At 38.9% G+C, this 23,956-nt stretch overlaps 2 protein-coding genes across 2 annotated transcripts; one reads left to right on the top strand and one right to left on the bottom strand.

Annotated features, from left to right (window-relative positions):
* Positions 1-1,392: 1,392 nt before the first annotated feature.
* LOC131368828 (T-box-containing protein TBX6L-like) lies at positions 1,393-4,348 on the top strand. Its single transcript, XM_058414986.1, has 9 exons — positions 1,393-1,641; positions 1,757-1,913; positions 2,046-2,148; positions 2,668-2,832; positions 2,933-3,079; positions 3,173-3,243; positions 3,329-3,420; positions 3,534-3,738; positions 3,925-4,348. Exons 1-9 carry the CDS (start codon positions 1,626-1,628, stop codon positions 4,346-4,348), a joined length of 1,380 nt encoding a protein of 459 aa, XP_058270969.1. The 5' UTR covers positions 1,393-1,625.
* crkl (v-crk avian sarcoma virus CT10 oncogene homolog-like) lies at positions 2,609-23,919 on the bottom strand. The gene is made up of 3 exons (XM_058414987.1): positions 22,776-23,919; positions 19,546-20,017; positions 2,609-14,134 (listed from the first exon to the last, which is right to left on the bottom strand). Exons 1-3 carry the CDS (start codon positions 23,084-23,086, stop codon positions 14,000-14,002), a joined length of 918 nt encoding a protein of 305 aa, XP_058270970.1. The 5' UTR covers positions 23,087-23,919; the 3' UTR covers positions 2,609-13,999.
* Between the last annotated feature and the right edge of the window lie 37 nt (positions 23,920-23,956).

Below are 23,956 nucleotides of genomic sequence, written 5' to 3'. Positions count from 1 at the left end.
CCAGACCCCAACCCTGTCCTCAAGAGACATCACAGAAGCTGGACTGAGCTTCCTGTAAACCCCCACCCCCACACCCCCCACCTCCTGCATTAACTGGCTGCTAATTGGCCATCCCATAAGAGCTAAAGAGCTGTGTGCCGTTGTGGCTCCATGTGCTGATAGGATTAAGAGGCCCATCTCCCCATTGTCAAGTCCAGACAGGGCTCAATACACAAACCCAAACAGAGCCGATCTGAGGAGGAGATACCAGTGTGTGTAAGCCCATGAACATGACTCACATGATGGATACCAATCAGGTAAATGTTCAGGGAGGTGAAGAGTTAAAAATGAGACACATCTGTGTTGAAAGATGAACACATTTTTCATGTCTTGCAACTTTATTAGTGAAAAAAGCAGAAAAAAGATCTGATAACAGAAACCAATTGTCCTTGTGAATTATTATTGTATTAAAATTAAAGTATTATATTATATTATTTATCCTATATCGTCACAGTTCGTGTTAAGCAAAGCGGTTTAACTGCGCTGGCAGATTAATCCTTTTATACATTCTTGTCTTGAAATAAGGCAATTATTGTCAGCAGTATATCATTACAGAGAGAGAAATTCACCTTCACCACATTACATTGTTTCCGATTTTATGAATTAGAACAAACTGTCTATAAATAAGTTCATCATATTGTGTTTTTATATTATTCTTCTAAATATCAAACCTTTGGTTTGTTTGTTCATTCATTCATTCATTCATTCATTCATTCATTCATTCATTCATTCATTCATTGCTGTGATGTATGTATGATTTTTTAAAAGTTAATATGCTGTTTGGTGGGATTTTATTTCATTTTATGAGGAAAATATTTAAAAATATCAGAGTTATATTTAGATTTAAACATAATTTAAACAAGACATTAAGGTATTGAGCTTTAAGTGAAAAGTTATACAGTACAGCTGAGATTCCGGGTGTAATCACTGGTGGGAAACACTTACAATTTTTTGAATCATATTCTGTATGGATTTGTGATAACCTTTCCAGTTCCTGTGATCTCTTTCCAGTTGTACATTATTGTATGACGTCACGTAAAAATGCTCATTTTAACATCACACTTCCGTAGCATTGTTACAGGCCTATTTTCTATATTTATAGGCCAGTTAGATGAAAACAGACTTAGGAGTGATTGCAACATAAGGCATGTCTGAGCACATGGCTGGCCGACTTTCTCTCAGCTACATGATAATATCCTCATCAGGCTCCTTTTGATCCACGGCTCAACTCCTCCTGCTGCTTTAGCCCTAAACAACCACACACACACACTGACCCCCGGTGTTAATAGAGCACTTCAAAGTATGCTAATAGACCCTCTCACTTTTGTCCACACACACACACAGACCCGCCCACTCAGTCAATGTCTTTAAACTCAAGGTTGAGCAAAGCCGGGGGCATTTAGTCATTGTTTTTACCTGTTGATCAACGTACAGCTGAGATCCTGTGCACACTTTTGAGATTATTTCTTTTACAGTTCTTCCCCCAGTGATTTATGGAGGTCTGTGACTGAGGATCAAGATCATATAAAGATATTTTAAACGCCAGTGTAGCTGATCAACTCAAGCTGCACTGAACATTCTTAAAAATGGAGCAAATTCCAGGTGAGTTTTTTTTTTATTGATACACATAATAGATAATTAGTTTAGAATCTGATGACATTCATTATTGATGTACAGTGCTATTTAACGTATAACATTGATATAATACCCATTACAGACCTGAGACATTCATCTACAATGTCTGCATCGCCTTCGGTGGCTCATCCTGGTGAGTCCTACCAACAGGGGAACATGAGGATGAAACTGGAATATTCAGAGCTCTGGAAATCATTTCATGACATTGGGACTGAAATGGTTATCACTAAATCTGGCAGGTAAAAATTCTAACAAACTAACAAACAAAATTTGACCATTAAAGCTACTTATCAGATGATAATCGGATAATTAACTGTGAAGGTTTTTTGGAGAGTTTTGATTAACTGATTAATTTTCTACTGTAATTTTAGGAGGATGTTTCCATATTGTAATGTGAGTGTGTCTGGTCTTGTGCCATACGCCAAGTACTTCATCATGGTGGACATGGTCCCAGTGGATAATTCCAGGTACAAGGTAAGCAAAAAAAAAAAAAGCAGTCAAAGGTTAATCATTGCTGCAACTGCAAAAAAAAATAGCTAGGGCTATACCCATAAGCCTACAGGTTAGCATGGATAACAAAATTTCTTTCTGATTTGTTTTATATAAACAAGAGGCTTAAAGCAGGAACAAAACAAGACCCCCCCCACCCCCAAAACCATTTGTGAGTGCAGACGGTGGTCCTCCTGTGGAGCGCCCATCACTGAAAAGTGTGAATATCAAAGGCTGTTATCACTTCCTGTTTTTCTTCCCTCAGTTAGGGTTCCAGTCAAGTCTAATTCCCCTCCACTCCCCCGCTAATGTCTTCCAGTAGAGCAATCAAGGTCTATACAAGGCAATCAGCTCACTTTGCATAAGGTCACCCTCCCATATGTGTGTTATCTCTATGAAATATAGAAGCAGAAAGTATATAGAAATAAAGTACAGAAGCAAAAAGGAAAACTTTAGAAAATGTTTATTTATTTTATTCATTTTTGAATTTTTCCTCTTTTACAGTGGAATAATGAGCAGTGGGAGGTGGCAGGAAAGGCAGAGCCGCAGCCTCCGTGTAGAACATACATTCATCCAGATTCCCCTGGTTTGGGTAGCCATTGGATGAAGCAGCCCATTTCTTTTCTCAAACTGAAGCTCACCAACAATCCACTGGACCAGAAAGGCCATGTAAGAATGTTGTATGAAGTCCTACCATTTTTTGTTTTTTTTTTTCTTCCTTTTAGCTTTGACTCATGTTTTATCTCCATTTCTCCTCCTCTATCTGTAGATCATTCTGCATTCGATGCATCGCTACCAGCCTCGCTTCCATGTGGTGCAGGCTGACGACCTTTATAGCGTGCGATGGAGTGTCTTCCAGACCTTCACATTCTCTGAAACCACTTTTACAGCAGTCACGGTTTACCAGAACACCAAGGTCAGTTCTATCAATGATACACGGGACCCTGAACACATTTCTTGTTCTTGTATTTGCAACTTTTCTTAAACTGGAACTCTTTCCTGTCCACAGATCACAAAGCTGAAGATAGACCATAACCCCTTCGCAAAGGGCTTTAGAGAAGAAGGAACGCATGGCAAAAGGTCAATTGAAAAGTTGAAACAGAGTATGGAGTGTTGAAGAAAAGAATGCTGAGTGTGAATGTAATTACGTTTCATTGTGTTGCAGGCACAGAGCTCAGAAAAGTCAACTGTGTTCAGAGAATTCAGCAAAAAAACTAAAGTCTTCAGAAAAGGAGCCAGAGTTCAGATGTTTCCAAGGTGTGATTTCCCAAATTTTGATTTAATATATATCTGTGGATGTGTTGTGCTTTAATTTTGCTGGGTAAATGATCTTGCCTGGGGTTAATCTGTATTTCATTTCTCACCTACAGATGTGCCAAGGCTTCCATATGACCCTCACAGAGAAGATTCAGAAACCCTGATGCTTTCCAAAGAAGTACCGATGGCCCAGGATGAGCAAATGTCCCCATGGGGAGGAGAGCAGGACCCTGGCCAAAGTCTGCATAGTGAGGGAGCCATGGACTACACAAACTCTGAGCAGCTTGTTCCAGGACAGATCAACTACCAATCACACAGGTATATAATCTGATATCCGACATCCATTATTAAGTACACTGTGTCCAAATGTAATCAAGCTAATGTAGTTAACAGGTAACAGTGGCTAACCCTAAACTTATCACTGCAGAGTTGCACATATTTCTATATATTTTGTTTAATTCTGTATACTTCTATACTATAATTCTGTTCATGGGATCCTTACAGAACTCAGGATTTTGGGAGGATGTCCTCGCCCTCCTGCACAGATTCTCAAACTGACTGCCAGGGTTTTGAGTCCCAACCTACCGACATGGCCACTGTTCCTGACCAGGAGCTTTCAAGACCCCAACCTTCTCTGAGTCTGGGTTCTTCTCAAAGAAAAGGGCTAGATATTTCCATGACCACCAGCGTTGAAGGGTGCTCTAAAGCCAGGCCAGGACTGCCTCTGTACAATCAGTATAACATGGAGCAGCCTTTAGGTCACTGGAGTGGAACTTTAGCCGGGCAATACTCAAGCCCCACCTACCCTCAGCCACACCAACATCCACATCACCTGATGATGTCAGAGCACAGCATTCATTCAGCTGGATATCACCACAGCAGCATGCCAGAGTGGAGTCAGTACTCTCTCTTCTCCTACTCTTGCTGAGCAGCAGGCCATAAATAAAAAGACTACACCAGAGAAAGATGTTAACATGGCAAAGGAATAGGTGGAAAGGAATAGATTTTCTTTTCATGCTTGATACAGTCACTGAAAACAGACTAATACACCTACAGATGCGCCATGGTGTGATTTACAGGATAAAGGCTTGGCTGAAGCATAACGTGACTATGTGTGATTTACAATGATCCTACACTTGCTTGTGACTCACTTGTAGAATTGTCTCTAAAATGGAAATCATATACATTGGACAAACTATTCATGTTAATGCCATAAATTGATTCTGCTATATTTTACAGGCTGAATAATTAAATTACTGTCAGATCTTATGATAGACCTTTTTCTTTGTGACCCTGAGAGAAGTCATTTCAGTGTCGTGCTATATCTTCCTAATAAACTGTAAAATTTTATCAAGTATAGAAGAAATGTCTTGTTTGTTTGTTTTTTAAGTAAACAATATTCTATGCTGCATGTATCTGGATTCATCCTATATATTATTTTCTTATTCCGTTGTAATTATGACAATCATACTTTCAGATTTCTGACATTTGGCGCAAAAACCGTAATTTATTTGTCCACGGAATTTATTTTTTGAAACAGTTGTTTTTTTCCCCGTCATTTATTAAAAGAAGCCTTAACTTGACTAGAAACTACAAACAATAATGAATGAGGAAGCGTCCCACCCATCTTCTTGACTCTTACGCTCACGCATGCGCAGAAACGAGGTGCTTTGCTAAATATTAGCAACACGTTTTTTTTTCTCCGTCGTGTAGTAATTTACATATAAACATCATTTTTATCCTGTTTTAACAGTGATGTCACCGGACGTACCGGAAACACGATTTGTCCTGTGCATGTGCGGAAACTCAGGATTTGTTCTGCGCATGCGCGAAACCATAACGTTATGTACTTTATATTAGTTGTAGTATTATAGTAGCAGTATTATGGCTGGCGAGGTTCATGTAGATAGACGTCTGGACTTGGCACAGTGTCCATCAAGTGGACAGACTTTGCTAGAACACATCTGTGAATGTGTTGTGCTTTAATTTTGCTGGGTAAATGATGATGCCTGGGGTTAATCTGTACTTCATTTCTACCTACAGATGTGCCAAAGCTCTATGACCCTCACAGAGAGGATTCAGAAACCCTGATAAACCCTTTCTGGTTTATGACTGGCTTGATTCATGTAGATAGATGTCTGGTCTTCGTAAAATGTCCGCAAAGTGGACAGAATTTACTAGAACTTTAGAGACATCAGATGCTTAACATACTAAATATTACTATTATCGGCATATATATTGTGTACATGAGTATTTCGGGGAAATTTTATTTTGGAAGATGACCATGATATTTTTGTTCACTTTGCTATACTATGAAAGAGTTTTACACAAGTGTGTAATCGTAGCAGAAAGGTGATATAAAGACGGGGAATAGGGGAGAGCGTGAAAGAAAGCTGCCGGTGGTAATTAGGAGTTTGGTGTTAGATCCTAAATGAGAGACAAACTTAGGATCCATGTTTCTGGGGGTAATTGTTAAAAGTGTGTGGCTGGGTGTTGTCGTTATAAACCAATTCAACCCAATAAGTTGAGAAGTTTATATTTACAGCATTTGGCAGGCACCTTTATACAGAGCGACTTACATTTTACACAACTGAGCAATTAAAGATAAAGGCTTTGCTCAAGGGCCAAGGAGTAGCAGCACAGTGGACCCAGGATTCAAAGTCACAACCTTCCAATCAGTAGTCCAACACCTTAACCATTAAGCTACCACATCCCCATGACAGTTACTTGCCTGTAGATATAAGACTAATATAGATAATAAGAAATTTAATAGTGAGCCAACTGCTAGTCTAAATCTTCACAAAGTGGTGGCTCTTAAGGTGTTGGGCTGTTCATTAGAAAGTTCAAATCCTTTCACCTTCACCTTGACCTTAACCATCAACTGCTTGCTCTTATCCTCAATTGTAGGTCATTGGATAAAGTGTCATATAAATATAATAAACACACTTGCCTTAAAAATACAGACTGGCAGAATAATATTAATAGTTATAACAATCTGTCTGAAACCTTGATCAGGGCAAGCAGACTTAAATGTGTAGATTTCATATGTCAATTTATATTTTTATATTCCTGTTATTTGAGAACATGATGATCATGGTGGTAGGTGCACTGATGCTCAGAGAGGCTTAGGGACCTTGTTGGCTTTGCCAAAAATTTCCACAGCAGATGACAATTAATATTTACTTCCAAACATTTGTAAATAGTGCATGAATATGGTGAAAACTGGCAAATACACCACCTACATATAACACACATGCTGCGCTTTCACACATGCTGATTGATGTTAAACCAGTTTCTGTTGAAGAGATGCTTTTAATGAATAGCTAGAGGTTTCCAGTGCATCTGCACAATGGAAACAATTTTTCCATTTAACAATATCATAGCTCTTGGTTTCTTGAGGGTTAATACATTAGTGCTGCTTGAGTAATAGTATGCTTTATGCTTCAGGTCAGTTTGTGAAGACAGTTGATTCTCTATAACTTCTGAATAACAACATATGAAGCCCACATTTATCAGCCAAGTAACAAAGCGGAGGAGGAGGTGTTTGAGGCCAGAAACCTGAATGCCGTGTCGTGCCTTCTGCCAAATGGAAGATATCAGGGGATTGTAAAGTGGTGAGAAACCTGTTGTTTACTTTATATCCTTTCAAGTTCAGAGTAGCCTGCCCATTTGGATCCCAACATACCCTAACATTTCTTATCTTTAAAAAACAAAAAAACACAAACAGGATACAATACTATTTAAGGTTGAATATGGTTCAAATAATATGAAATGTGCCTACAATTTTAATAATAAGCGTAGTGAAATTCTAGAGTCTGCAAGAAATATCGGCCCCAGTAGAGTTTAGAGGGCAAATAAACTGAGCCGAAATGGTTTGCTATCTGAATCAAGATAATCTGACAGACTCTCGAGCCAGACGGTGGTGTGTGTGCAGCTCTTTCATTTGTCCTGCTTGATAGTATCTCTCACTACAGCCTCACTGTTGACTACATTTGAAACTGAACAAACCAAAACCACTCATCATTCTCACTATGAGTGTTGACTCTCTCCATTAGCCAGAGATACAGCTAATTACAGTAGCATTAGCAAACAGGTGCTACCAGTGCTAAACTCTTTCACCTATCGACAATTTTATACTTTTGTAAAGCAGTGAAAGGAAATGAACTGAAAGGTGGCAAATATGAAATAATACAAACACAGTAACAATCAGGTAATGTTTCCGGTACCCTGGCAGCTGTGAGTGGATTCTTTGAACTAGCCTTTGAGATATTGACAAGGTGAAAGGTAAGGTTTCCATTGCAAGCGACTGTGATGAGAATGCTGTTGATTCTCTGATAAAGTCTGTGAAAGTCATTTTACCTCCTGTTCTGTGATAAGGGCCCATTGGGTTTATTTTTTATACTATGATCTTAATTGTATTATGGGAAATAACCCACTAACCTCCAGATAAAAATAACCCTCAAAACTCAGGCCGCCAAAATATACGTGTTATCTATGTTAATATATGTTATTTGCAAGAAGCCTTTCAACATGACTGGTCCCCATGGCTTCCGAGAAAAAGCTGCACTGAGGCGCTTGTCTGTGGTAAAACTAGTGTGAAACCAACAAGTGCAACCTTGATGCAGTTCAGTTCAGAGCTTCTGCATCATCTCCACATGAACAGTATACACAAACTGATGAGGAATCTTCAGAGCAATGCTGAGTGTCACCTGTAATGTCTGGTCCATACTAGAGGATAAAATGTAAGGCAGACATCCTTCCCAACTTTCGCAATATCTTTTAGTGCCGGAAAATTGAATTCAAATTTGTCAAACATAAAATTCAATGCTTGCAAGGTTCTGCATAAGCTTTTAATCCATAGCCAGACATGAAAAAGTTCATTTGGTGCTGCAAGTTATCAGTTTTTAAATGTTTTTAATCAAACCTGCTCCCACTGAAAATTTGACCAAATTCTGCCTGCTCACTCAGTTATAACTCTTTATTGCACTGGTCTGCAATATCTTCTAATCAACTTGAGAGATTTCATATACACACCCCTACTCTGAGACACAACTGTTTCGATTTACCTGACCTTTCTAACACTCACTATAGCCACTCTCCGGCCCAGATGCCTTCACCTTCCGCTAAATAATTTACATAATTGCATTAGATCAGCTGCTACAGAAGTCAAGGTGGTTAATGTTTAAAAAACAACAACATAGCTATGCCAAGTGTCTTGTGTGGAAACAGTTTTGATGCTGGGCTTGATAGACATCCTTTTGAAGCTTTGTTCATGAAGAAATGTGTAAGATCAAATTGATAATCAAACTGTTTCAGAAGAACAGGAACGCCTATACCACAATCTGACACATGCATTTAGTCTACCAGTTGTAATTGATCAGTTTAGACATGTTTGAAGTTTGCTCCTATATTATATATCAGTACCAGTAACACTACAAAGCTCATCTAGCTGTTTAGCATCGTATCACATATTCACCCCAAATGATACTTTGCTCCCTATTACTACGTGTACAAAAAGTTATACAAAAGGCTGAATAAAGCTGTATGAATCACTGCTAATGTACTTTCAACCTTGGAACTTTAAGCCACGCCCCCTACCTGATTCTGATTTATGTATTATAAAATTTGGAGACCTACTTTACAAACCTGATCTAGTGACAGTTCAACTGACGATCACATTTGCCCTGTTCTCAGTAAAGCTCACATGACAACTTCTGTTCATACAGGTTTGAGAGAACAGGTTTGTTCGATGCTCCACCTGTGTGCAAAGCCTGCGTCACACTCGCATGAGCCTATGTTGTCAATAACCAGCCACCATTATTTCAAACGACCAATCACAAATCACTATCGTTTCCCGTCGACCAATTATATTTATTACACTGCCTAGTAATTCCTGTCATACTGTGCATGTGCGGAAATGTGTCTACTTCTTGTCTGAAGTATGACGAAACGATTTTACGGCAGTTTCAGGTATTTATAATACAGTTGCAATGGTAACTAGACATGTACATTTCCTGAAGCAAATGAGTGGTGCTTGCCAGGCCAAAACTCGTCCCCGAGTTTATGGAGGAGAGTGGTCGGATAGGGTGCCAAAAGGATACACGTCACAGTTCCCCACATTGTGCTGAGCAGATTGATATGTCACGTGTATGTTGTAGTAATTTTGCAACTTGCCATAATTCCGGGGATAGCGCACACGTGATGTCACCCGGATACACGTCATGTATTTCCTCTCATTTTCCTGAGCGTTTTAATACGTCACATGCGTATGTTGCAATAATTTTGTGATTTCCGAGAATGTGCAGAACAAATCCTGAGTGTCTGCACACGCACAGTACAAATCGTGTTTCCGGTATGGCTCGAGTAGCGACACTAATACTGTTGTTATAATACTACTAATAATGTAATGTTATAATGGGTGGTTGGCAGCAATTTCACGCACGCGCAGAACGCGAGAGTCCACACATGCACAGTACAAATCGTGTTTCCGGTCCATGAGAAATACTATTCGCACCTGTTCCAGATCAGACTATGAGTGCAAATTGTTGGTAATCAATCAACAACTTGTGGAGGGAAAATGGTGACAGTGGAGCAGCTGGTATTTTTAGCGGCGCTCACACACTGCGTACAACATGAGCCCCATGCCTGTGCCATCACACTGGTCCGCACCTGTTCGAGCGGGATATCCAAAACGCGCCCGTCTCACCGAGTCACTCACAAACGATTCAGCGCTTTGACTATTAGGTGACCTTTGGGAGCTGATTCGCATATCTCAAGAGATACGATAGCTTCCCTGATGGGTTCTTTAAATGCAATCTTATAACTAATGCAAAGCAAACTGTGTTAACATAGCACTGGTAATCAGAGGGTAGAGAAAGAGTAAGAGTAAGAATCAGCTCTTACTGGATAGCGGAGTCGATTCCACTGACTCTCTGAAAAGAATGCCTGTCAATACTGTGAGCTCCCTCCAAAAAAAGCACACTGTTAATGGGGTCAGTCTGTAATAAAGAGCGAGCATCACAATGGTTAACTGTTGAGTAACTCGCCCAGTAGCCATGGGTATCCTCTTTCTGTAGTCAGTTGCTACACAAACGTATCCAAAATAGTTAAGGCACACTGCCATGTTGTGTCCTTGCCAGTTCGGGGACTTAAACTGTGCTTGGACTTCCAAACAGTTTCTCCAAAGAAGTGCCTTCACAATCGGAAGAAAACTGAAGATCAGCTCACACACAACAAGCAAAACTAATACAGACAGGCTATAAATGATTATTTCTGCTATCCTGTTAGTTTATAGGTTGAATTGAAGTTGATGGTAGATCTTTGACCATTCGTCAAGAAGTGCATTTGCGAGGTCAGGCACCAATGTTGAACGAGAAGGCCTGGCTCGCGGTCTCCGCTCTAATTCATCCCAAAGGTGTCTATCTAGCGGGTTGAGGTCAGGACTGTATGTAACTATTGCAAAAAGCTAGGTTTGCACATTTAATTCTGCACTGAAATTTCAAGCCAAACCAGCCAACAAGCAATAGCTTATAGTTACCTGTTTAGCATTAAACGGCATGTTGTTTACTCACATTAACTTATCAAGCAAACATTTGAGGTCATTGGGAAAGATGATAAAGAACACAACATTAACCAATGCCTGAAGAAAAGCATAATAAAAACTGGGCTTTCCTATAAAAGTATAAAAAGAAAAAAAAAACTGCCTTTGAGAAGTTTCTGTAGATAATCAGAGCACATGTTTCTTTTCTTAGCACTTCATTAACATTCTCTAATTACTTCATTTCTCAAGGGACTCATGACTGGTGCTAATTTGGAAAAAAAAAAAAAAAAGAGGGGGAAGAAAAAGAAAAGAAAAATCCAGAGTGTTTGAGTAACTGTCATCCTGTTCCACATCCAAAACTTCAGTCTCCAACCACAACACCACATCGAAGAAATTTCAGTCTCCACCTCCTCAGTCTACACACTCTCAGACAGCAAGCATCTCTACATTCACAAGAAGCAGACCTGAGCCAATTAACAGAAGTAAATTTTATTTCCTCACTGTACGCAATGGTAATCGTATCAACATGGATGTTACGGATGGGCAAATATTAACACATGAAAATGGTCAAAGAAAATAACCAAAAAAAAAAGGCACATTTTTTATTGTACTAAGGACACTGTAAAAGTACCTACTTAAGCGCAATATTTGCACAGTAATACTGTTAATATTAAAACAAAATTGGAAAATTGTCTAAGACATTGCCTGAAATTAGCCTAAAACCGTTTCTTGGAGAGCAAAATAAGAGATTTAATTGACCACTATCATTCAAAAACAAGTTCAGAGAAAAAGAAAAGAAAAAGGTTGCAAAGCAGCAGACCTAATCCTGCGTTCACTCTCTAACATCCCTTCAGTATTTTGTGTATATTATAATTTTCCCTAAAGGGCAATAAAAGGAGGGGGATAGCTAAAAATAATATATAAATATTATTAAATTATTAAAATTATATTATAATAAAAGTATATTATATTATTAAAATATATTATTATTATTATTAATAATAATAATAATAATCAAACCCCCTCTTTTTTTCAGGACTTAAACTGAACACGGATAGATCTGCTAGAAGGAATTTAAGCTGATCATTTGGATTTGTAGATTTACCTTGGCATAATTTACATTCATTTATTAAAAAGTACAAAATCTAATTTAATGTTATTTAACTTTTGACTGGAACCATGGCTGTGTGTTGCAAACCTTCACAGGAAATTCATGACCTGCAGTAACTTTAGCACTTTAATGTGATTTTAGTGTAGCACTGAGGTCACGCTAACAGCAACAAGATGAGATAAAGCAACCGGAAACAAAGAGGGCAGTGATAAGCACGTTTGACACAAAGTAGAGTGATTGACAACCAGCAAGCCACTGTAACAATATCATCCATGTGCATGCCTATTTGTTGGCACTTTCTTTTACAATTTCGAATTAAAAGCTGCTTGGAGAAGCGCATCAGGTTGTGGGGTTGCACATGATATGATCTTGATAACCATGATGTATGAACACAATACACTTCTCTTAAGATTCACAAGAACTGTCAGGTGTTAGTTTATTTAAAGAACAGCATTGTTCCTCACTGTGACTAGATTGTATGTTAAAATACGTCACTACCATATTTGTACCGATCATTTAAATATTTTGTATCCACTGTTTTGCTGACACAAAACAATATATTGTGAGATGTGTGAAATATCAGAGCATGAATATCCTGTAAAAGTGTTCAAAGTGTGTTTGCAAAGTAAATACAGGACACACGCTGAACCCCACTTGCTAGGTGTTACCAGTGAAACCATGTGAACGCAGGGTCAGGAGGAAGAGCGCTCTTGGTCAAATCATGCGCATTAGCAACCAGCAGGCATCTATATCCCTTTTTAGAAAATCCCCATAAAAGGTTTTTTTTTTTCCACTACAGTTCATTTTGAATACACAGAAAAAGACTGATTCAGTGGCAAGCTTAAAAAACGTCTGAGTCTGAATGCTACTAAACACTAAATTGATCGTTTACAAATGAAATCTGCAAGTGTGCAAAAGAAATCAGCTGAATGACAACACGGGTTGAGCTCAGTGAAATCAAAGGCAAAGCAGAAAGCAGCATTAATCACAGACCAATTCCAAGCAGTGAAACATGCTTCCGCATGATGCCTTGTGCAAACACTCCTGCTCACATCAGTACAGAAGGTATAAATTAGGTGCAAACCTAAAAAAAAAATCTTTTAGCACTGGGATTAAATCAGGGCTGTATTGAAGAAGCCTCTGAGAAAAACCTACCTTCACCATTCTAAAGCCACAACCATTTCACTCACTACACCTGATATTTACACAATGTGTATTATCATGGCACAAATCAAAAAGGCTACAGCTGTAGACTAGTTTCACACACAAAGTCTGCTTCTGAAATGTATCATGGATTAATATTAATCATTCATATGGTGCTTTGCACCTCTAAAGAAACCAGCCAGGTAGAGACTGAAGCCCCATTCAGGGACGATTTGAACTGTTTACGTCTCACACGCAGTCTGAACCAGGGAGCAGTCAGTGTCACTAGGGTAAAGCTAGATGAAAGGAGGGGGCACAATGGAAAAGGACAACAAGATTTCAAAATAATCCACTCCTCATTTTGAAAACTCTGGGTTTTTTTTTTTTTCAAGTGAGACTGTCTCTCGTTCTCAATCGGTTTTGGCTTGTCAACAGTCAAAGCTAGCTTTCCAAAAAGAAAAAAAAAAGAAAAAAAAAAAAAAGAGGCAAGAATGACTAGGCGTGACAACAAGCCAGAGTATTCACACCTCACCTTGGCACAAGGACAAATGGAAATAACAGCACATTGAAGGGCAAACAAAAATAAAGATTTGGGAATCGGGACAAGGGAAAAGGGATTAGGAACTATTCGAGTTTGGAGCTGTAAACAGTCAAAAGCCACGCAAATGGTTCGCTCAAGAGATGCGCTCTGTGGCAGAGCCTCAAGCAGGCAAGTGCGATTCCGGTGGTGACGACGGCAGGGCAGCCAGCAGGTCGAGAAGGGCGCCAACATGGCAACATCCAGGTCATTCACTCTCATCCGGATTTTGGGAATCCAATATTTTCACGTGGGTAAACGGAAACAAGCCTCTCCGACCGTTTACCTCGCCTTCCCACTGCCCGCTGATGTTCATCCGGGTCACCTTCACAATATCACCCACCTGTGGAAACATCACAACAACAGTTTACATATACTTGGATATATAGAGTAGAATTACAATAGTTGGGATTGACTTGACTAGACCGTTTTATTTTATGTAGGTTCCAATACACTTCCACCCATAAAACGCAAATCCGCCTATGCTTTATTCAATGATCTATATATGGATTGAGCATAACTGCATCATTAATACAGTAGGTTTGAATAAAGTATTCAGACCCCTTCACCGTTTTGCAAAATCTGCTGTATTATAAATTTAATATAAAACAGGTTATAGTAACTTTTTGCCCCACTTTTTTTAATCCACACTGACAAAGAAAATAATTTTCAGATTAAAATTAAAGTAAATAAATAAATAAAATACAAATTAAATACCTGATCTAATTTAGAAAACCATTCAGCCCCTTGGTTAAGAGAGTCCAAAATGAATGCAGGGCCATCCTGTTTGGACATCTTTTAAACAGACACACACCCATCCCACAATTCACAGTGCATGTCCGAACAAAAACCAGGAAACGAAGTCCAAGAACTGACCAATTTGTATCCAGACCATGGGTATAGGATATAACCATTTCTGAAGCTTTCAATGTTTCTAGGAGCACAGTGGGCTCCATCATTGTCAAATGGAAGAATTTTAAAGCCACAAAAACTCATAAAATTGAGCATCCATCCAAACCCAGCAATTGGGCTAGAAGGACCATGGCCCCAAAAGTTCAATAAAGCTTCGGATGTCCTCCAGAGATGGAAAGAACATGCTGGAAAGACAACAATCTCACAAATACTACATCATGTCATTACTGCATCATCCTACAAGTTTACTACCATTACATTTTAGCCCACATCATGCAGCAGTAATCTGATCATTCACTCATCTATCCATCCACCTTAAGCAGAAAGTAGGGAGAAGTCCACCCCAACATGTGTGCACTATAGAAACTCAATGTTTCACTTCTGGCTGACAAACTAACAATAATGTCCAGTGGTTTTCTATAGACACTTGTGAGGAAGATCTGTCATTGCTGTTTGCCAAACAGGTATATGAATTGAGTATGGCAGTGTCTGCAGTTGTACATCAACGAATATAGCAGAGAACCCAGAAAAGATAGCAGAGCCAGAAATAACTGTTCCAATTTACAGTTTTCACCTCTAGGCTATGATGTATCCTGGGATATTATCTTCCCTTTCATACACACACACACACACAACATTGTATACTTGCAAAATTCTTTGTACAAATGTCACTTTGAACATCCTTTTATGTATAACCAAAACCAAAAGAGAACAAACTGGTGTTGTAAGTTGTTGCTTGAAAGATATTCTTGAGAAGGTGTCTTCCAGATCAGTGTCGTCATAAACTTAGAAAGATGCTATGTGGAAATGGCTGAGAAGGAGGATGGAAATACACACATCACTAACTAGCTTATGTGCAGCACAGCTAGTCCAAAATAGTGGTTCAGTTTAATTCTTAACAGCAATGTCATGTGCATTTAACAGCCTATGTGTATGATACCGTTATGGCTTTGAATCAATGCCACACATTTCATTGTTTATTCATGATTCATCTTTTTTCTACGGCTCAGACAGTTTATTTTAGTCGGACGTGTTTACTGATCTGAACAAACACAATCACTTAAAAGGCAAACACTGTTTTGTTCCCAGTCATTGTACCCAGGACAAGTAGCGTCAATAACCAGCAACTCCTTTCTGACTCAGAGAAAACACTTTCAATCGGTGTGTTTGTTTAAAAGTAACACACTTCATTGTGACATTGTGATACACCCCATTGTTGAACTATAGCGTGCTCCTCTTTAACGCAGATCAAGAGCTTCAGGCAACGTTCACATCGAGCATCAGAATGAAGAAAAAAAAGTGTGTTCTCTGTGACTGTGACTCATTAACTGTGACACTAAGACTATTTTAATCAGTTACGAACATTTTATTTTTGAATCAAGCAGACAGGTACATCTAGTGCTTTACAATAACAACATGCGCAGGCTGTGATTTAGTCACTGCTTTGATATATTGATTCTTCTAACTTGCAGCCATTTTTTCTTCACCTTGGTGTGTGTGTGTGTCTGCTCTCTTTTTTTTCCATGCCTGAACTAAGAAACAGAGGGGAAAGCTGGAACTTGCCATTTCGAAGGCTTTAAGGAATGGAATTTTGCTCAGGACTCGTTCCAACTCGTCCTGAACCCTTCTTTTGGCGGCAAGCTGTCCCAGGCCTCTGTGTTTAAAACAGCTCCGCCCAATAATATGATCAGATAGATGGTGGATTTTTAAGTCACTCTGCAGTGCAAACGTTTTTAAATGAAATAATTATAAAATAACTGATTAATAATAACAGCAGCACATTTATGTAAATATAATAATCAATATAAATCGATTCATACAAATCTTTGTATGAAAGTTTATTGGTTGACACTGTGCTCAGTAGAAGAACGACAATGACATTCTAATAGTTTTTAACAGCTTTACCATTAGTATTAACTCAATGTTGAAAATGAAGTGTTAAATTTGTCACTTGGTTGTAGGCCTCCCTAATCTTATTGTCCTTTATTCCTTTTTTTTTTTTTTTTTTTTTTTTTTTAAAAATGGGCCATGTGCACACATACGTTTTCGTTAAAAAATGCATTTTTCTCTATCCGTTTTGGCCTTTCGTCCACAATGGTACAGCGTTTTTAGTCAATGAAAACGTATCTTTTTGAAGTGGATAAATTTGAAATCATTTTCGTGTCGCAGTGTGAACTGTGAAAAAGGAGGCTTTCGGAAACGATGCCGCAGTCATGTGACCGCTAATGACAGCTAATTTCCTCGACATATTACTGCGACGTTTCAAAGAGCCGGAAAGTAAATAAGGTGGAAATGGCGCAGGTCGAAGCGGCTTACATTTTACTCATGCGCAGTACAGGGACGCAAGCGTTTTTTAGACATTTTGGTGTGGATGACCAACATTTAGGAAACGACTGAAAACGATAATGTGGACGTGGAGTGTAGATATAGCCTAAACGTTTCAAATGAAAATATTTAGTTTCATTCCTAATAAACATAATTCAGGGATGTTAAATTAGTGCTGGCTGAAATTCTTAATTATGATTAAATATGATTTTCAAAATGTTCTAATCAAGATTGTTGTCTTCAAGTTTACATAGGTATTTACATTTTTTTGGGAAGAAAAAAAAAAATACTATTGAAAACGAAGCAAAAACTTCTCATTCATTTAAGAACCATGTCCTAGCATCTGCACAAAAGACGGCAGTTCACAAAGTCCCTTGGAGGGACCTGGGAAGTGAAGCACAAGAAAAAATATATAATGCGCATATATTTATATATATATAATGCACATAGGCAAATATACTTTTCTTTTTTCAACTGTCCAATTTAGGTGTACTTGATGTGGTCACTTTGTTTTTTAATGCCCAGCAACCATAAGGGTCAATGTTTTATGCATGCTGAGATCACACTTTCTGTTTGATGTGAACCGTACCTAACGCTTTTGACCCGTTTCTGCATGATTTTAAGCATTGCGCTTAATCACATTATAAAATTGTGCTAGTCACACAGGTTAAAAGCACAAAGCTGGAGAAAGGAGGTGGGGCTTCATTTGCTGTTTTATCGAGAAAAATATTTTAGGTGATCCCCTCTAGTGTCATGCTTTCCGAGTTCCACCTCCAGACTGTTGTGAGGACAGCAAGGCTAATACTTGTACTTCCTACCCTTTTAAAGGAGTTAACACTGTTTACTGCTGATGCTGAGTGCAGCCATGTCGATTAGTAGTCCATCTACCACTTCCTTTCAATTCGAGCAGGCATTTTCTTTGTGTTGTTTTTTTTCCCCTGATTGCAGGTAGGTAATTCCTTGTTTCGTTCTTTAATTGAGTGCAATGTAAAAACAATGAGTGATGGTCACTCTGCGGCGAACACACTCATAGCCCGAGCTATGAACCTTTACGCCACCGCCCAGTGCAACTAAACATTAATGCTGTGTTTGACTCAAGATCGCAACTCGTAATTCTCATACTCAAAACAGGAAAGGGCAAAGAAAACGCCCCTTTCACTGTAGACTTCCTGCTCGTCAGCTTGGAGTAGTCTTCTCAACAAGCTCATTCACGGTTTATAGAAAGGATGTTAAATCAACATGTCTGCTCACAGCTATCAGAAGCAAACAAAGACACACTAATTAGCGTTTATATTTAATATCATGCCGCAAATACAGAAGTATTTGATTCAGATCATGTATGTGGAATACACCAAGGTCAAACATGACATAATTCACTAGGATGCACATTAGATCATTCTCAATTGTCACAGTATTAGCTTTTCTAAAGTCCTGAAACAGAAGGCAAATATGGCGTAGCAATATTATTAATACTGTGATAAATTGTCACAACACACTCTTTTCATAACCAAATTTTCCAATGTATTTTTCCTTCAATCAATCATGCCTTTAGGTCACAAAACAGAAGTGTCATTTTAATAGAAATGTCCCAGCAAAAGAGAAACGCGAATGAATGTTAAAATCTGCTGTGTTTGTGTGTTTTACTGCTGATCTACTACTTCTAAGCCGGTTTACTCAGAAACACAACACATACAAGACTTTTCTAATTAACCACCAAACTGTGGAAATCTACGTAAGCAGGAACAAAGAGCTGCCATGGAGACTGTAGAAACAACAAAGTGCCAGTGATGTGACTGGAATGGCTCATCATTACCACACCCTGGATCAAATGAACAAAATTTCTCAACTTTATATGTTTAGTGTCAAACATGATGAACAGAAAACTAGCCAAAATCTCAAGACAACAGGATGCAGACTCCTATATACTGTCTGTTTAGAAACACAGAAAAATTAATATACGCACACACCAAAGAACAAAATCTTCCTTCTTACATTAGAAAAATACATCAGCACCAGTCAAATAACAGCATGTGTATTATGTATATGTACATTAACATACTTTGGAACAATTATTATTTCACTATTGTCTTTTATATAATCCACAAAGATTTCCAGAAAATGTGGTTTGATTTTATGAGCGTAGACCAAATCATAAACCATGAACCCAGTTCCAGATTCTATTGTTATTTATGAGTGACCTAGCAAATACTGTGTACGATTATAACTGGGTGAACAAACTTTGATTAAGCTGCTTGAGTAGCATTGCAGACAGAGAGCTGTCATTCAATCTAATCATTAGGATATTAATCATGTCCATTAAGAGTCCTCAGCTCTTTAATAGTCCACAACGTTTTAATATATGACACCAAATTTCTTCCAAAGAGTAAACTACATTTGTCCCCCAATAATCATTTATGTGTAGATTAAGTTGGACTCAAACTGCTTTGTTAGCATTTTTTTTTTTAAGTATCTATAAATCAATCTCTATAATACGGCAATTCAAGGTAAAGCACATACCTCCAGTGCTAAGGCAGTCTTGTCATATGCACAGGGAACACGTTTCTGAATGGCTCTTGCCATGATCGGCCCATTCTGCATGGAGGGTAGCGGGTTGATGACAGCACCGGGTGTGCCAGGAGGCAGGGGCGATGGTGTCTGAGGTTGAGCGTAGGCATGTGCAGGCTCTGGGATGCCATAGCTGTTCGAGTTGCGTGAGCCGTGGCCAACTGTCCCAGTGTGAGGCAATGGCCTGACTATCTTTTCTACGTAGGGGACAGGGATCATTCCAACACGGCCCTCCTTGTTCTTTGCACTCCACCACTGCTCCTCAGGCTTGTCCAGGATAATCAGGATCTCACCTTTCTTGAAAGGAAGATCCTCCGCGTCACTGCCAGTGAAGTCATAAAGAGTCCGCACATACTCCACATTCTCATCACCGTGGCCGCTGATGGGCTGAATAGGGCCACCAGTTAGAGCCGGGTTGGGGAACCTGATGGAAGACACATTGTGCTTAGACCAACAGAATCATGGTGCTATAAGGACAAATCCTTTTTATTGCCTCACTTAAACTAAAAGATAGGACTTCTGGAAATCCAGAGACCATACATGATCCCATCTTATGACAACGAAAAAAAAAGAAAGAAAGGTGAGGGGGAAAAAAAACAAAACACCACATCAAACGGATTATGTGTGTGGGATTTAGTTTTTTACTTGAAGATGCCTGGAGGACAAGGAGGTTCAACAAACAGCAAAAGAGGAAAACCTTTCTCCTGAGAAGTTTTTTGGTTAGTAAAGCAAACAATTCCAAATTCTGCCTCGTCATTTGGAGAGGGAGTGACGCAAATGATGCAGCTTCGTCACATGCACACAGGATGCCACTGTATTGACCCCTGATGCATCACATCCTGTCAGTCACCATAGCTAGACAATCGTAACCAGTTCTGACTTTCCAGCATATCAGCGGGTTGACGTTTATAAATTTAGAATATTTTATACCAAGATTTTATTATAAACAGAAAAAAGATCCTGAGACAGTGAAACAGTAGATAAAAATGCAGATTAGCTAGATTATTAACTGATTATTTTAATGGAGATCTATAACCTACTGCTCCATTTCCAATCAAATAATGTGAAGAAAACTTTTTAGCGATCTGAGTTTGTCAACAGGCCAAAATGACCCCCCTACACACACACACAAACACATATAGTCAGTCTAAGCAACACAAGCTAATTGCAGAACATTTGTGAGCACATGTATGTGGAAGCTGGTAGATAGCTCTTTCCTCCAAGTGTGTTATGCCCTATTACATATATATGCAGCAATTAAAAATGTTAGCATTTAACCTCCCAGTTATCACTAAAAAATCCAGATTCAGACATTCCATATGCCCAGACTTTAAAATGGAGTCAAAAGACATGAGGGCTAACCCATTCCACATCATCTCCTGACAGCTACCAGCCAGGGAGGGTGGGACAAGCATGCGTTTCCTCTGAGACACATGAAGCCAACCTCTGTTTCTTTTAAAAATGGCTGCTCATACACCACAACAGGGCAGGTTAAAACATACTCTGATAAAAAAAGCTATCTGCCCTCTTCTGCATGCATGCATCTGCCATCCTTTCCCTTGCCACCCAGTGAACGCCACTTTTGCTTTCTTGAGTCCCAATCACAGATGACTGTGGCATATCTGGAGATCTCTGGAGGGGATGAGTGTATCTATCCTGCAGTAACAAACCATTACAACACTTAACTGTGTCACCAGTAAGAAATAAACCACTGCGTTTTGTTAAAGCAAAATTCTAATTGTAATAAAGCAGACTTATTGTTAACGCCTCTTCTTCTTTTTTCGGCTTTTCCCTTCAGGGGTCACCACAGCGAACCATCTCTCTCCACCTATCCCTATCTTTTGCATCCTCAACACTTCCACCCACTAGCTTCATATTCTCATTTATTACATCCATATACCTCCTCTTTGGCCTTTCGCTTTGCCTCCTTGTCCAACATTCTCCTACCAATATACTCCCTCTCCCTCCTCTGAACATGTCCAAACCATCTTAATCTGTCCTCCCTAAATTTGTCCCCCAAATGTCCAACATGAGCTGTCCCTCTGATGTACTCGTTCACCTTATTGTTAACTCCAATATTAATTCATTTTAATTTTATTAATTAATATTAATTTCCTAAAATGGCCCATCCCCATCTATTTTATTCCTTTTATACCAGACCAAAAAATTATAAATAATACACACACACACAAAGACTTGTTGGAAAACTTTTACACTTTTACCTCTGACTGGTAAGCAGTGATACTGAATAAACCTTCAATTAACATTAAATAAAACCAAGCCTACAGAAAACCATGGTCAACTTATCAACCCTTGACCTGGATTGGGTACAACAGCACAAGACCACATTAGGTTTTCACTCCATTCAGCGGAGAACAGAAATCTGAGGCTATAGAGAGCACAGGTTCATAGAAACTGGACAGATGAAGACTGAAGATGAAGTCACTGAGACCACATACTCAGCTATTCTGGTGTATGATGTGAACATCAAACTAAAGCTACTGACCTGTATCTGCGTGATTGTATGTATTATATCACTGCAATATGATTGGCTGACGGATAACTGCATGAATGAACAGGTGTGGATGTACCCTGTGTATTGTTTAGCAAGATTTCTATGGATATCTATTATATATTGTACATATTATAAATCATTTCTATTTACAGCTAAAAAATCTTAGACTTTTAAATTACTTGTATATTTGATGTTAAAGAATATGTATATGAGATTTATCTTTAATCTTTACACTTCTTGCACGACTATATAATTAATATGCAATACATGTTATAACACAATAACAAAATATATATATATATATATACATATACATACATACATATATATATATATATATATATATATATATATATATACACATATATATATATATATACATATACATACATACATATATATATATATATATATATATATATATATATATATATATATACACATATATACATATATGTGTGTGTGTGTGTGTCAATACACTGATATGATATTGTAACATTACTAAACTGCGTATTGTGATCATTTCTTACAATAACGATATTAAATCACTATTTTGCCCAAAACAAGATATTGTGAATTTATTGTAATATCGAGATTATATAATCATATTACGACATCCACGATATGGTCCTAATAGCCAGCCGCAGGTGTGTAATGGGGCTCTTACCTTGGGGCAGGTTCTATCAATGTGGTCGTGTCCAGGTAGTGGATCTTGTAGAACTCCAAAAGCGCGGGCAAGTTATCAAACTCCTGGTCACCGATTTTAAACCTCTTGGTGGGTAACGAGTTAATGATGTAGTGGGACACTTTGGAGTTTTCGGACACGGACAGTACGTAGTCCCCTGGACAAGTGGACGAGTCGCGAACCAGAAACATACCGTGTCTCTGTCCCTGTAACCGGCTCTGAGTTTCCTGCCGAGACAGAGCGCCGAAATACCAACTACTCCGGTCCGCTGAATCGAACCGCGCCGACGACATGACTGCACTCAAGAAATAAATAAGCTCGGACCGATCAATATATTATATTAAGAGACAATAAATTAAACTCAAGCGACGTTTTTGTTCAATTTCTTTGATAGTTCTATCCTAAAGCTGAACCGCAACCTGACGTTTCACAGACAGGCTGCGACGAACCAACTTTGTTGCATTGCTAAGGTTAACCGTTACCTATTTTTCCTACACAACAGCTAAACGTTTCACCACTTTTTGTCCTTTCTATATATATATTTTTTAATAGATGGAATCACTCGTGTAAACTTGACAAAAATCGAGAACGCTCCATTCAAGTTCCGCTTTTCAGGCCCTTCTTCCGCGAAGTGATGTTAAAAACAGCCAGCTAAGTTAACCCACTTTACGAAACAATATAGACCGTTAGCCAGCTAGCCACCTCACCATAAAGAAAAGGTCGCCATTTACACGTACCCAAACACGTCTACATCACGATGCGGACTCACACAAAGCAGTCGCTTCCATTAAAGTCCAAGGAAATATTTCACAACAGTTTTCTGTCCGCGTATGATCCAAGCAGCTAGTTGGCTATCTTCACCCCAGTCCGAGACTTCACTAACAAAAAATGGCGGCCCTGCAACACGTCTATCTTCACACCGAAATTAATGCACGAGTCTTACAAAATGTCCCAACGCTTTTAAGCTCGAAGGTATCTCCACTCGGCTGCAGAACTCTTTATCGCTCGATAAAGATATCTAAATGTAGTTTGCGCCGATAAATCTGTCTTTCGCTCTAGTGGTGATATTTTACGGACTTCGCAGCTCGTCAACCAGCTAGCTGGTGTGAAGGAGGAGAAAAATGGCGGCTAGAGGGCGGGGCTGGACCTGGTCGCGCGCTCTC

This window comes from Hemibagrus wyckioides, linkage group LG18 (genome assembly GCF_019097595.1).
Source record: "Hemibagrus wyckioides isolate EC202008001 linkage group LG18, SWU_Hwy_1.0, whole genome shotgun sequence".
NCBI lineage: Eukaryota > Metazoa > Chordata > Actinopteri > Siluriformes > Bagridae > Hemibagrus > Hemibagrus wyckioides.
This window is presented reverse-complemented; position numbering and strand designations above follow the sequence as displayed.